Raw genomic sequence first — 15,193 nt, forward strand, 5'->3', positions numbered from 1 at the left:
CACCTACTGTGCGCCAAGCACTATCTTAGGTGTTTTCATGAATGGTAATTCATTTAATCTTAACCAAAAAGCTGCTGAGGTAATCCTATTTTTATGGATGAGGAAAGTGAAGTGTAGAAAAGTAAAAGAACTTGTTCTAATTTTGCAACTTTCAAGAGATAATGCCAGGTCTGTCATGCTTCTGTATTACCTGACTACCTATGCTTGAAGTTAATCAATTTAGGCACTTATGTAAAGAACATTGTTAAAAATAAATAAAAACCAAGGCCAATAAGATGTCAAAGTCATCATAAAACATATTTAGCAGGTAACAGTAGCTATTTAAAAAATTAGACTGGCATCCTAATTTATACCATTTAATCTCTCTCTATGCCTTTAACTAGTTTTGAAAAGACCCTACTTGGGCTATTATCATAACAAGCAGAGGGAATATTAAATATTTTCAAAGAGAAGCTGATGGTTTGGCAAAAGAACAGATAAATATTCATTACCAGCAGAGGGACTACCCAGAGCGGTACTAGGAGAAGGGGGACAAAGAAAATAGTTTATCAACAAGCCAAGGCAAAGTAAAGGGTACATGACTGGATAAGAGGAAGAAAAGAGGGCTGAGGCTTATGAAGGGTAAGAGAGAGATCTAAATGAGAAGGCCCACTTTCCACTTGGTGTTGGAATCAAGAGGAAGATCAAGAGATTTGGAAAGAAGCAAAAAGAAAAATAATTATTGCCATCTTCTATTTATTAGCTACACACAGTTTTACACGCACTCTTAATATATACTATCCACTTCATTTAAACCTCAAAGAAGGCCTGTAAGAGATAGGTAGGGCAAGTATCTTTCTAAGTAAAGGACTGATAAAATGGAGGCACACAAAAATGCTTTTAATTTTAAATTTTAAAAAATATATGTAATCTGCTCATGATCATGCACCTGCTTGATGACAAAGGTGGCACTAGAAATCAAGAGGAAAGTGAAGGGATGTCAGGACAATGGACTAATGGCCAAGGCCAGTGTAGTTTCTCTATAGTTCTTGATTTCACATACCATTTGCTTTGACCCTCCTAACCTAGTCCAATGTACATTCCAACTTTCAGTTACTTTCACACTGTGGAAAATGCATCCCCCTCTTTTGGCAAGAAGAGAATATATTGTACAATACCCTCTGGAAGGTCAAATTTTCACTTAGAGTTCAGAAACCTATCCGTGTTCACATGCTACACATTTCCCAGGAAAAAAATGAAGTATCAGAAAAGCTAATTTGGGAGGGATAAATTAGGAGTCTGCGATTAACATATGCACGCTACTATATATAAAATAATCAACAAGGACCTACTGTACAGCACAGGGAACTCTGCTCAATACTCTGTAATAACCTAAATGGGAAAAGAAGCTGAAAAAGAATGGATATATGTATATGTATAACTTGAATCACTCTGCTGTACACCTGAAACTAACATTGTAAATCAACTATACTCCAATATAAAATAAAAATTAAACATTTTTTAAAAGCTAATTTACTTTCATTAATAAATCCCATAATTTATTAATGAGGAACAAATAACCTTAAAACTTACCAAAATTTTAGACATACAACATACCAATCTAATATAAAACTAAAAAGCTCCTTTTAGAAAAAAAAAATCCTTATTCACCTTTATTATTTGATTAATGGTTCAAGTATGATAGAAACTGGAGAAATGCTAATTAACACTGTGAAATTATTATATATACTTACAGCCTGAATCTTCAGAACTAGTAATCACCCTAAGGGCTTTATATAAATTTTTAAGGAGAAGTCAAGTAGAAACTACAAGTTCAGTAAAAAGGTATGTTCACTCTAGTTGAAACACATATCCAGATAAGAAATAAAAAAAAAAAAATAAAGAAGCAAAAAGAAGGTCAGGTATTAACAAACACCACTTGTACCGATAATATGGAATTAAATTTTGTATCACATGAAAGAGATTCAGCAGCAACCCCCGCCAAAACTTCACAGTGGTATAATATCTCTCCTAGGTAGATGATACATTGTTCCTGCTAACGCTTCAAAGCACTACTTAACTCCAACTACTGAAATATATTGCATTACACTGATGTTTTTGTCAAATGCTTTTTCAAAGTCTTCAAAATTGTCTATCAAGTTTATAGGACGTTTTCTTCATTATTAAGATATGATCTCATTAAGTGCCCTTTACACCAGTATCTAAATAACTTCTCTACAAACAATGACAATTTAATAAATGGCTAGATGCAGTGATTACTCTGAGGTAGGATAAGAAGTTACAACATAGTTCACTTATTTCCTTCAAGCACTGTACTAGCTCTTCTTTTTCTCTTATGTTACAATTTTTAAAATTGAGCTATAATTGACATATAATATTGTGTAAGTTTAAGGTGTACATGTTGACTGCATAGAGTTATAATATATTGTAAGACGATTACCACCATAGCATTAGCTCTTCCATTTACTTCCTTTGAAGACATAATGCTAACACTCCTCAATGGCAACTAATAATACAGAAATTAATCCCCAAAACAGTAAGAGATCCTACATGAACTATTCAGAGTATCTTCACAAGCTGAATAAAACTAGGATCAAAAACCAATCTAATAAGTTATCTTTTGGGCTTCAGAAAAGAATAATTTCCTTTCAATGTTTTATTTCAAAAAGAAGGTCTCCAACTTGTAGATCATGGTCTACACAAATCTTACCTGGGAGACCTTCAAATCACTGAAGATTACTGTTTTCTTTCTGAGGTGTGGAAGGCTTCCCATGGAAGAATATTTCCCCCTCTCCTCTAGTGCTCTATATCAGCAACCACATTTCCCTCCTCTCCCACAGTTTGACTTCTTTCACTGTAAACACCCTGGTGTTTATACACTTTTCACACACAGACAAAACCCAAAACATCTGCAATACACTCTTCACAAAGGGGGACAAAAACAGGGAGCCCAAGGTACACTAGAAAAAAACATTTAAAAGGATTTTAAAAACCTAATAGTGACATACTGATTAGGTAAAGAAAAAATATATAACCTTGATAGATCCCAAAAAAGGATTTTGATAAAATTCAAAATCCAGTTCTCTCAAAGATATACAGTAAAAAAGAGGACCATAGGATTATGTTATTGCTATAATTAAGTTCTATCAAAAATTAATAGTCATTATAGTACTTAATGTTGTGACACTAGTATTCTCATTAACATAAGGAACAAGCCAAGTATGTCCACTAGCACTCACATTAATTAACATTGTTCTGAAGGTTCTAGACAGCACGGAGAACAAGAATAAGAAATTATGGCCTAAGTATTAGGATTATCATTATTCATATAATGATACATCTCAGACTCAAAATTGCCTATTTGGAAATACCAAGAAACCTACTAAAAAGCTATCAGAACCAATATGTGAATTTATGTACTAAGTAAATATTCAACAATAACTAGCTTTTAAATAAAACAATAAATACATTTTTTAGAAAATATAACAGAAAAAAGATCTATTTACAATAGCAGTAATAATAATAAACAACACAAGAATCAATAAAAAATATGGAAACTTTGTAAGAAGAAACCTATTAAATTACTGAGGAACATGAAAGAGGATTTGAATAAATGGAGAAACATACAGTTCCTGAAATAAGGACATTAAATACTGTAAATAAGTTAATCCTCTCTAAGTTAATACACAAATTTTAAAGCAAGTTCATTTATTCCCAGAAAGATTTGGGGGAATAATGCAGGGGAATATGTCTTACTCCATACAATTACTTTTTCAACATTTTCACTCTCCTCAAGGCCCCGATTTCTTCTCTCACTCTCAGCAGACTTCTCTCGCCTCCTATCTCACAGACTTAAGAGAATTCATCAGATCAGAACTTACCAGCTCTCCAGTACCAATCATATACATGCATCCAATCCTTTTATTCCACTAAATAAAGAAGTTGTCCCTCCTAGCTACAGTTAGTTAGTTAATGAAATTCACTATTGATTATTTTTTCTCGTGTATATTTAATCTCTTCCTCCCAAGAAGATACCTGCCATCATCCTTTATACATGTTTAACACTCTCCCATTAAAGCAAACAAATAACTCTCATCTCAAATTTCCCTCCAGCTCAGCTGTATCTATTTCCAAAGCTACCCTTCTATAACTCACTATCTCCACTGCCTTACCTCTGCCTGGTCACAATTGGGCTTCTCCTCCCACCATTCACCAAAACAGCTCATGCTAAAGTCAACTTTATGTTTCTAATCCAAAAAGTATTTTTTTAGATTTCAACATACTTGACTTCTCAACATCTGTTCAGTACTGCTTACCATCTCCTTTTTTAAAAAAATAAATTTTATTTTATTTTATTCACTTATTATTTTGGGCTGCATTGAGTCTTCGTTGCTGTGCGCAGGCTTTCTCTAGTTGAGTGGGGGCTACTCTTCATTGCAGTGCGCGGGCTTCTCATTGCAGTGGCTTCTTTTGTTGCGGAGCATGGGATCTAGGCACGTGGGCCTCAGCAGTTGTGGCTCGCGGGCTCTAGAGCACAGGCTCCGTAGTTGTGGCACACAGGTCCAGTTGCCCCACAGCATGTGAGATCTTCCCGGACCAGGACTCATACCCGTGTTCCCTGCATTGGCAGGTACATTCTTAACCACTGCGCCACCAGGGAAGTCCCCGTCCTTCTTTTTTGAAACTCCTCCCTTGGCTTCTCATACCCACCCCCCAATCTGCCCCACATCTCTGGTACTATTTCCCCATGTCCTCTGCAGGTTCATTCTCTTCTATCCAGTATTAAAAGTTATAGTTCCTCAAGAATGGTAAGCCTTCAACACTCTCTTCTTTTTACTTGTTAACATTTCCCCTAAACAATGTCAGCCTGCTTGTATGGCTCTAGTAACCAACAATGTGCAGATGACTCATTTTCTTCTCTAGCCCAAACTTATCCTCTGAGCCTATATGCCCAATGCCTCTTCAGAATGTCTCAAAGCCATCTCGAACTCAAAAGCTTCAAAACTGAACTCATGATTGTCTCCATGTAGTCCTCCAATACTCCTTCCTTCAAAGCAAAGCAAAGCAAAACAAAACGCACCTAAATTCAGTCCTTTTTCAGTGTTTCCTCTATCTCAGTAATACTATCATTTACCTTGTCACTCAAGTCAGAAACCAAGGAGTCATCCTTGACTTCTCCCTTTCTCTTAGCCCCTATTTCCAATCTATCACTTAGTCCTACAGATCCACCAATTTATCTCCATCCCCAGTGCCACCACTCTAGAGTAATATACTATTTCTCTCACTAACGCTTCAGCAATAGTAAGAGGTAACCTCTATGCATGACTCTGGTCTCCATTCAAGCTGTTCACCACTCTGAAGAGTGGCCTTTTCTAAACAGAAATATGGCCCTGTAAACTTTCTGCTTAAAAAGAGAATATCCTTAACATTAACATTACCTCAAAGGCCCTACACGGTTTGGTCCTTTCTTACCTCTCTAGCTTCATCTTGTATCCTGTTCTTCCCCATTCTGTGTACTCTAGCAATTCCTCCTCCCTTTCAGTTTAAGAAGAACTAGGCTCACACCTGCCAGTGGACTACTCTGAATGTTGTTTTCTCTGAACCTTTCACCTAACTGATTCCTTCTACCCTTCTCTCAGCTCTTAGCTCAGTCATTACTTCCTCAGGGAAGCCCTGCCTGACCTCTCTCTAGTGCAAAGTGGCCTTTAATATACTCTAAAATCACCACACACCTCTTCTTTATATTACTTATAATGCAGCTCACATTTTCGTGTGTGACTACCTGTCCCCTAGATCCTAGGCTCCAAGAGTCAGGACACTTTTTTCTCACTATGGTACTGCCAGTCTTCAGGAGAGTGCATGGAATATAGCACACATTCTATAAATTTCAAATGAATTAGTGAATAGACATGAGCTCATATCATAAAACTGTAATAATCAAAAATGTTCTGAAATTGTGCCAGAAAAAGAATGCTAGGCTAAGAAACAATACAGAAAAGTTCAGAACACACACAGGATAAATCAAAGCAAATATATAATAATGGTGGCTTCAGAATTAGCATTTATTTAGTCAATGGTATTAGAACTGGCTATTTAAAAAATTAAATTTGTATTTCACACTACACATAAATTCACAATGGATTAAATATTTAAAGGTAAAACTAGAAACCTCAAAAGTCAAGAAAAAAATATAAACAAATTATGTAAGATTGGGAAGGGCAGACTGACTAAACTTGATGGAGGCTGACTGGAAAGACTATAAAGAAACAAAACTGTGCAACTAGAGATTATAATACTAAGTGAAGTAAGTCAGAAAGAGAAAGACAAATGCCATATGACATCACTTACATGTAGAATCTAATATATGACACAAATGAACCTATCTATGAAATAGAAACAGGTACGTAGAGAATAGACTGGTGGTTGCCAAGGGGGAGGGCAATGGAAGAGGGCAGGAGTGGGAGTTTGGAATTAGCAAATGCAAACTGGTATATATAGGATAAATAAACAACAAGGTCCTACTGGATCGTACAGGGAACTATATTCAATATCCTGTGATAAACCATAATGGAAAAGAATATGAAAAATAATGTACATATATGTGTATATATATATGTAAAACTGAGTCACTTTGGTGTACCGCAGTAATTAACACAACACTTGTAATTCAACTATACTCAATAAAAAATAAATTAAAAAAAAGAAAAAAAGAAAAACAAAACTGGTTAAGATTTGGCTCCATAATAATTTAAATCTTCTACACATTAAATAAAAATAAAGGGCAATAAACTAGAAACAAACATTTGCCACATGTAAAAGAGGGTTAAAACAATATATAAAGAACTCATAAACAAAAACAGCAATACAGAAATAGATATTGATATGATTTTTAAATGTGAATAATCACAAAGATAAAATATGTCCAACCTCAATAATAATAAGAGGAGTACAGGGGCTTCCCTGGTGGCGCAGTGGTTGAGAGTCCGCCTGCCGATGCAGGGGACACGGGTTCGTGCCCCAGTCCGGGAGGATCCCACATGCCGCGGAGCGGCTGGGCCCGTGGGCCATGGCCGCTGAGCCTGCGCGTCCGGAGCCTGTGCTCCGCAACGGGAGAGGCCACAACAGTGAGAGGCCCACGTACCGCAAAAAAAAAAAAATAATAATAATAATAATAAGAGGAGTACTAATTAAAACAATGTGGTACCACTATTTACCTATTAAAATTAGTAGAGATCTTAAAGAATATAAAACTCAATGTTATCCGTCGACAGGCACGTGAATAAACACAAAGTCGGAGAATAAATCTGTACAACATCTTTTGGTAAGGCAATCTGCCAATGTACACAAAATTTCTTTAAATTCTGATGCTCTTTGACTCAGCAATTCCACTTCTGGGAATTTACTCTAAGGAAATTACCATGTATGTATGCAAAGTTAGAGCTACTAGGATGGTCTTCAAAATGTTCTTTGAAATAGTAATCAATCAACCAAATAAATGTTCAACAACAGGGAACATCATATTGGAATATGATGTAGCCATTTAAAATTATGCAGATGAACATGAAATGACATAGGAAGATGTTTATGAAAATTACTCAGTGAAAGTTATCAGGTTATAGAACACTGGGTACGGCAAGATCCCATTTTTTTAAATGGGAACATGTTGAAAATTCATTGTGAGACAAAAATAAATCCTTTTGCAACTCATTTTATTTACATACAAGCTCAGGTAGCCATGGAGATTAACCATTCCTTATAATACAAAAATCTGGTAGAAACAAAAATTTACTTACTCTTCCAATTTCTGCAGTCCATGAAACAACAATGGTGTTTGGTACAGTTGTGGACAATCGGACAAGTGAGGTGATATTAATTGGTCGGCTGGGTCGCTTTGGTTCCACACCATTTTTAGTAGGTGGAAGATAACCCTAAGGATGAAATATAATTTATTTCTACTTATTACTTCCACAAGCATTTCAACTTCCATTCCTTAAAAAAAAAAAAACCCTACAAACTACACGTGAGAAAATGAGTATTTTCATTTAAAAGTAGAGAAGCAAACGTTTGTAAGAGTTTCCTGTATGTTTCTCTAAACAACCATACAGTCTCATAGTAAGCCTGAGAAAAATACTGGTGGCAGAACTTAAAAATCTCTAAAATTTAAGAATCAGGTTGAATTCATAAAGAGCTTGGATAAGTATATAAGGACTATTTTAAAGGTGAACAATAACAGCCCCCACTCCTCTGTTAAAGGCACAGCATTCTTCAAATCTCTATTCAACCAAAGCTTCCAGACTCACATGAATACATCTGAGGTTTTGTTGAAACAATCTCGTCTTCCCAAAATTCAGTAAAACACTAAAGCTACCACACCCAACTCCTAGACTATGTCTCCATAGCTAATGTCACAGCTGTTAATTGTACACAGTTGGTACAAGTGTTTCACTCAGTCACATGAATATATATCCAAAATAAAGATGTTTTCTTAACGAAAAAATATGATTAACAACAGCTGTGATGACTTATTTGCTAGCTATGTTGGCAATGCACTTTTTAAAAAATAGCTTTTGGGACTTACTGGAAGGCTGCAAGGTTTTGTATTCACTTTCACACAAAGATTGGGTGGGAAGTGATCTTCTTGTGGACAACTGGTTTCTGATAAACAAAACCTAAACAATAAAGGACAAGTTTAATTACCTTTATTAAAGGATGACACCACATTAATATTTTTGTTCCATAGCTAATCTAAAAGATGGTCAAACTTAATAACAACAGCAAAAAACTACTAAACCTGAATAAATACATGAAATAGGTTCAAAATAAATAATTCTGTCAATGTAGAGTTTCAGTGGTCACAACTACCAACCTGTAGTTGTCTTCATAATATTTCCAGTCATTTGTTCAAGCATGTTTTGGGGGGGAGGAGGTGGGGAAGTGCTCTGTGGTTGAATAAATTTAAGAAATTTTGAATCAAAAAATTAAATTACGTTTCCTCCATATAGAACTTCTCAGAGCTAGGCTAACAATAACTGTAACTTTTTAAGAGGGAAATATAAATATATAGTAGTTCCCAAATTTATTTGTCTGTGAAACATTTTTTTGGTTCTCAGCAGACTATACTGAAAATGCTAGAAGTCCATCCCCAGGATCAAGTTCTGTCCACCAAGCCCAGGTACTCCATTATTCCCTGAAAACTGAAGATGCTGAATAATAACATTAATTGTATTATACCCACATGTGTTTAGAATACTATTTTAGAAACTCATGAAAACATTTATTTCTAAATTAAATGCATTACCTTTGGGGAAAACCAAGGACAACTACATAATTTGTACATTCTCACTCCATTCTTACATAGATCAAGAAATAAATTATTAATTTGCTATTTAAGACTATTCTTGATTATTATACTTCCTTATTCCCAATATAGAGCTGAGGCTCATCCCACTTTACAGAATGTTCACAGCACCTTTGAGTTACATGTTAAGAAGAACGCTATCTCTGAATTCTGTGAAATACTCATCATGCACAAACACCTTCTCTCAACATCTTGATCTGCCTGCCATGCAATCTGTGTGAGGGAGTGTCCACAAAATGGGACAATTTTCTATATAAAATTTTATGGGTACATATAAATATATGGTCATCTTTAAGCAGGGACAATCTATAGCTTCCATTAGATTCTCAAAGGGGTTAGAGATCCATATAAAGGTTGAGAATTACTAATCTACAAAGATTTTCTCAAAATATACTTAGCAAACAGATGTCAAAGCCCACAAGATCATCTCTAACCCCAGCAGAAGCTTCTATTACAGGCCAGTTTTTTACTTTGCAACAGTAAGAGGATGCCATAAAGCTTTAAATCAATTACTCCAATGCAGAGATAAATTAGAAACGTGAACCTGGCTGCCTGAAGCTACAGAAAAGCAATAATTTATATGACAAGTTGACTCCTATTCAATTAAGTAAAAAGTGAAAATCTAAATCACCCTTACAAACCAAAGAGAAAAAAAAGATTCTAAAAATGGGGAACAAGAGCAGAAAGTTTCTATATAGGAGCTCATGGGGGTAGGGAGGGGAAACACATAAATGAAAACAGATTAGGAATCTAATAGAGAAAATACTGATCCTAATTCTGACCAAATTGTTTTCATGTTTGAGATAAAGACTTATAATTAGGATAGTGGAAGGTATACACTCCCAACTTAATACACTGGGATTGCTGTAGGGGGTGAGGAGGGGATGAAAACAATTTAGTAAAATACAAAGAACCACCTAACAATTACCAAATATAATACAAAATGGTTCTTTTTTCATCAAATTCTGGAGATAAATTTGATGGCTAAGCCATTTTTAACCGTCAAGATCCCCTTAGAATCTCTGAATTGATCTTAGAAAGAAAACCTTCCTTTGGAATGTGGACCATACCTCTTTGCTGCTTTAAAGAATGCATGCGTACATTAATACTAAGGATAGTAACTAAATCTTTTGTTTTAGAGCTATGGTTTTCAAACTTTTAGTCTTGGGATACTCTCCTCAAATGAAAACGAACCCAGAAGTCAAACATGTAGAACAGATTAAAGCCACATTACTTTGGTTCAGAGTGTGTGTATATGTGTGTGTCAGGTGGGGGAATTGGGGGGTTGGGGAAGAGAAGGTGGAATGGTAGCCAGAGGGTAGCCCCCAAACAGTGGCTCCAAGCAACTGTCTGAAAACCACTGTTTTAAAGGACAAAGTCACATATCAGTATGAACAAAATGTAAACTACTGAGGCAGGGAAGTAAAACATATTACAGCAATATACAATTAATTATGAAGGCACCATATTTTAGTCCTTTAATTTATTCAGTCATTATCACAGTCTGTCCCTGACAGAGGAAAAAGTACCTTTTACACAGAAACACCTTTGTCAGTGCCTTCCAAAACCAAGACCTCAACCTCTCCTCTGCTTTCTCAGTTTTCATCACACTATTTTTGAACCTAAAGCAGAGTTTTTTTCATTATTCCATGAAGCACTGAGCTGGTGCTTTCATCTCTTTTCTGATATCCTAGTGTATTTATAATCTGTACATACAACTTAGTATCTGATTACTGAGACTGGGCTACGTGTTTGACTTAACCTTCCCACTTTATAGGGAAAACAGCTTGTTGAGGAAAACAACTATCCCTATTGCAACAAGAACAATGTGGGACACTTAGGTTTACACAAGGATAGTCACTGAGTAAAAACAAGAGCATAAGATGGTTTATGTAAGCAACAAGAGAGAGACATATTAACATAAAAGATGTCTTAGATATTCTTAGAAGAAATGGGCTAAGAAAAGAAACTGAATATGGGCATAGCATGTTGAAAAATTTTTGTTTTCCAAATTGTAAAATTTCGTCTTTACAAATCTATCAAGAGATGTCTCACATGGAATCTAAATTAGAGAGTATCTAAATTAATGGTTTAAAAATACAGGACAAAACAAATTAGACTATCTTGGTTCTTGTTAGTCCATAAGACACTGTAGACTTAACCCAAGTATTAGTTCTTTATCTACAGTAGTTTGCCACTCATGCAGATAAGGTCTTTGCTTTCATAAAACTTGCTACTTCTAAAGAGCTGAGCACCATATTTAAACATATCATTAGCTGGAGCTTCTCAACCAACCAAGGGCAACCAAAATAGAGAAATATGGTTAAATATATGGCACATGACTTGGCTACATTAAAATCTAACTTTGATAGTAATTAGGATGTATCATAACAGGAAAAGGTTTTCCCTCACCCAAACCTCTAAACCCAATACTTTCAATATACTTACTGAAAATCAGGTAGATTTTTTAAATCTTTAAGAAATATTAACTTTTAAACTTTGGATATATACTGTAGCAACACTGTACCTTAACTGGACCTGCACTGTGAAGTCACATTTGGTCCCAGAAATATCCCTAGAAAAGACAGAGTAAGAACTACAGTTATTTTAAAGATATACAGAGGAAAGCTTATTCAAAGACACTGTTACTCCAGAAAGTATTTCAAATTTATCAGAATATTAACAGTTATTAGGGTAACTAACACTATAATAGTATTTTCAATATTAATATTTGCACGACAATAATACTCATCCAATACACTGTTTTAAAAAGAAACTTATTATAGCCAAAACTGGATTCAAAGGTCAAGCTGCAAGTTACACTCGAAGACAACTTACATGGAACTACTGATTTGCTGCACTTGTTGTGGTGTCAATGCAAATGCAAAACAGGTTTCTCGAAAGCGCTGGCTGTTGTCTGATGCTAAAGAAGAAAAGAATTATATTTTTAATTACCTTCAAATTCATCAATATAGAACACAACATCAAACAAAACAAAACAAAACAAAAAAACCCAACCATTCACACACCTTTAAATTAACTAGGACGGATTCTAGAGTTTAGATAACAACTCAGTTAAGAAACTGAAAAATAAGATATGTGCCAAATATCTAATCATATAGATGTCTGCATCTAAAAAGCACACTTGTATAAAAACATGTTGATATTAATTTTATTTAAAATAATATAAACCCATTTAAAGATACATGGCTTCTGAGCTAAGTAACAAACATATATATACACCTTGAGATCTGCACAGGTGAGATAACAGTTGGACTTGAAGGCAAATTAAGAATTTTATCATCTCCCATCTAACTACACCATGCCAAGTTTTATACAATAAATATCATATATAGTTTCTCCTATGCTTAGATGAAATGACATCAAAATGTGCCTGTGGTCACTATCTCAAAGGAGGAAAGGAGTTACAAGACGGGAAGGAAGGGAATAGAGAGAAGGAAGGGAGGGAAGTGGAGGCGGGGAGAGAGAAAAGAGAGAACAGGCAGGGGAGCACAGGTCAGTGAAGACCAGGGATTCCTACAGGGCGCTGCCGTGAGCAACAATATTTCTATTGGCTTTTAATACATGTCATGTCTATTTTTAAAATCAGTGGTCAATATCCCTCTTGTTCACTAATATTTCCTCAGTGCTTGGCACAGAGAAGCACTGAATGACTGTTTGTTGAATGAACAAAAGACTGAAAATTAAGAAATACCAAACTTAATTATTTAAACTGTCCTTTTCCAGGATAATTTTCTAGAACAAATGGATCACTGAAAGTTATTACCAAGGAACTCCTAGCCTGTGGGCCACTTAAACTGGTGCAGAAAAAGGAGCTGAACCCATCTCTAAAAGGGTTCAAACAAAGTATAAATGGAAGAAGTGAAAGGAAGGTTGAACTCTTATCTAGATCAATGGTCTGCAAGCTGATTTGATTATTTGTACCTTTCAGCAAAATAATTTAGCATATACCATGTATATGTTATGTATGTTAAACTATTATATTGATATTGTATATGCTATAAAACACACCAAAAATAGAAGTTAAAAATGTTAAGATTTGACATAAAATTTTAGATATCTTTGTGAATTCGATTTTATGGAAAATCTCAACTTTAGAAACTTCTGTTTTACAGGTAGATATTTTTTCCTTTATCCCTATGGATTGTCTTGTGTACTGAGATGCATACCCCCAACATCGGAGGTCATTGTTTTGGATGATCTGCCTGCAAGCAACACTTCCTCCAAAATTACCACCAAAGACAAATGTCAAAAAGCTGTACAGATGTATCACTATGAGAAAGAAATTCAAAAGAACACTGTTGATCTACAATTTCATGTCAATATAGGAGTATCTTTTAAAGTCTACATTTGCTTTTCTGCTTTCTGTGATCTGGGAAGGTTTTTTCCTTAAAAACTCTATCCCCAAGAAACAGTTACTGACCAGAAAGTTATCTTAATCATGAAATATCAACGTGGCAAAAGGCAGATAACCAAGGACCAGAATGTAGAAAAGCAAACAGTTTCCTCTGTCAGGCAATGAAAGTAACTTCTTTTGCTTCTTAGAGGATATGTCTCTATAAAGATTTTAGTCCAGTAGGCTTATCGTGATTTAGATTTCTGGCTCCATTCTAAAACAGTGCTATTGATAAAATAATTTCCCAAGTACCCAAATTAATATTATTCTCTGGGAAAAATTTCACATTCATTTTAGAATACATGAGTACAGTAAGCTTTGGACACACACACACACAGAGATTTAGATAGAGAAGATATGACTAAAATAACAAGGCTGTTTCTTGAGCCACACATAGAAATCAGGTTTATTACTTAACAGTAACCCCTTTTTACATCCTCTTGTGTATAAATGCTCATGGGGTTATTACTGTTTACCTGGAAAAGCATCTTTCGTACTATTTGATTTTCAGGTTTAATTTTGCTATGAATGCCAGTGAATTTATAGTTTTGGTCTTAGATAAGACTATTTAAAAACTTTTCTAAAAGTTAATTAAGCTATCATTATCCCTTTCAGAAAAGTTCAGATCAAACAGAATCATGGAATCTTCATACTGAAAAATGAGTCCTACAAATCATCCAAAACAATGACCTCCGATGTTGGGGGTATGCATCTCAGTGGGTACACAAGACAATCCATAGGGTTAAAGGAAAAAATATTTACCTGTAAAATAGAAGTTTCTAAAGCTGAGATTTTCCATAAAATCTAATTCACAAAAATATCTAAAATTTTATGTCAAATCTTAACTTTTTTAACGTCTATTTTTGGTGTGTTTTATAGCATATACAATATCAATATAATTGTTTAACATATATAACATATACATGGTATATGCTAAATTATTTTGCTGAAAGGTACAAATAATCAAATGAGCTTGCAGACCCCTGATCTAGATAGAGTTCAACCTTCCTTTCAATTCTTCCATTTATACTTTGAACCCTTTTAGAGATGGGGGAAGAGAAGCCATCACCTTGTCAAGCAGAAGATGACTGGTGATAAACAGTGTAATTGTAAGAAAGCTTGTAGCCCAACAGAGTAGCAAAGTTTAGTGGAAAGAGATGAGATCACATACACCTGGATTCCAAACTGGTTTTACCACTTACTTGCCACGTGACCTTAGGTACTTATCCGCTCTGAATCTGTTTTCTTCAATATTTAAACATAAACATACACGAACACAAAATCCCTCATAGGATTATTTTAAATTTAAAGGAGGTAAGGTATTTAAAACAAGCACCAATTTCCTTTTCTGTCTCCCTTCCTCCTTATGCCCTTACACTGAATCAAAATATATAATGCTGTAACTCCCACCCACTGAT

General features: G+C 35.0%; 1 protein-coding gene across 1 annotated transcript in view; it reads right to left on the bottom strand.

Moving 5' to 3' along the window:
• The window catches only part of PIAS1 (protein inhibitor of activated STAT 1), a 120,389-nt gene that overhangs the window by 32,764 nt on the left and 72,432 nt on the right, over positions 1-15,193 (bottom strand). Inside the window, exons 3-6 of the mRNA XM_007445604.1 lie at positions 12,197-12,281; positions 11,886-11,933; positions 8,579-8,669; positions 7,794-7,928 (exon numbers count right to left, since the gene is read on the bottom strand). Of these exons, the coding sequence (XP_007445666.1) occupies positions 7,794-7,928; positions 8,579-8,669; positions 11,886-11,933; positions 12,197-12,281 (359 nt within the window). The remainder of the gene's footprint in view (positions 1-7,793; positions 7,929-8,578; positions 8,670-11,885; positions 11,934-12,196; positions 12,282-15,193) is intronic.

This window comes from Lipotes vexillifer, unplaced genomic scaffold (genome assembly GCF_000442215.2).
Source record: "Lipotes vexillifer unplaced genomic scaffold, Lipotes_vexillifer_v1.1 scaffold972, whole genome shotgun sequence".
Taxonomy (NCBI): domain Eukaryota; kingdom Metazoa; phylum Chordata; class Mammalia; order Artiodactyla; family Lipotidae; genus Lipotes; species Lipotes vexillifer.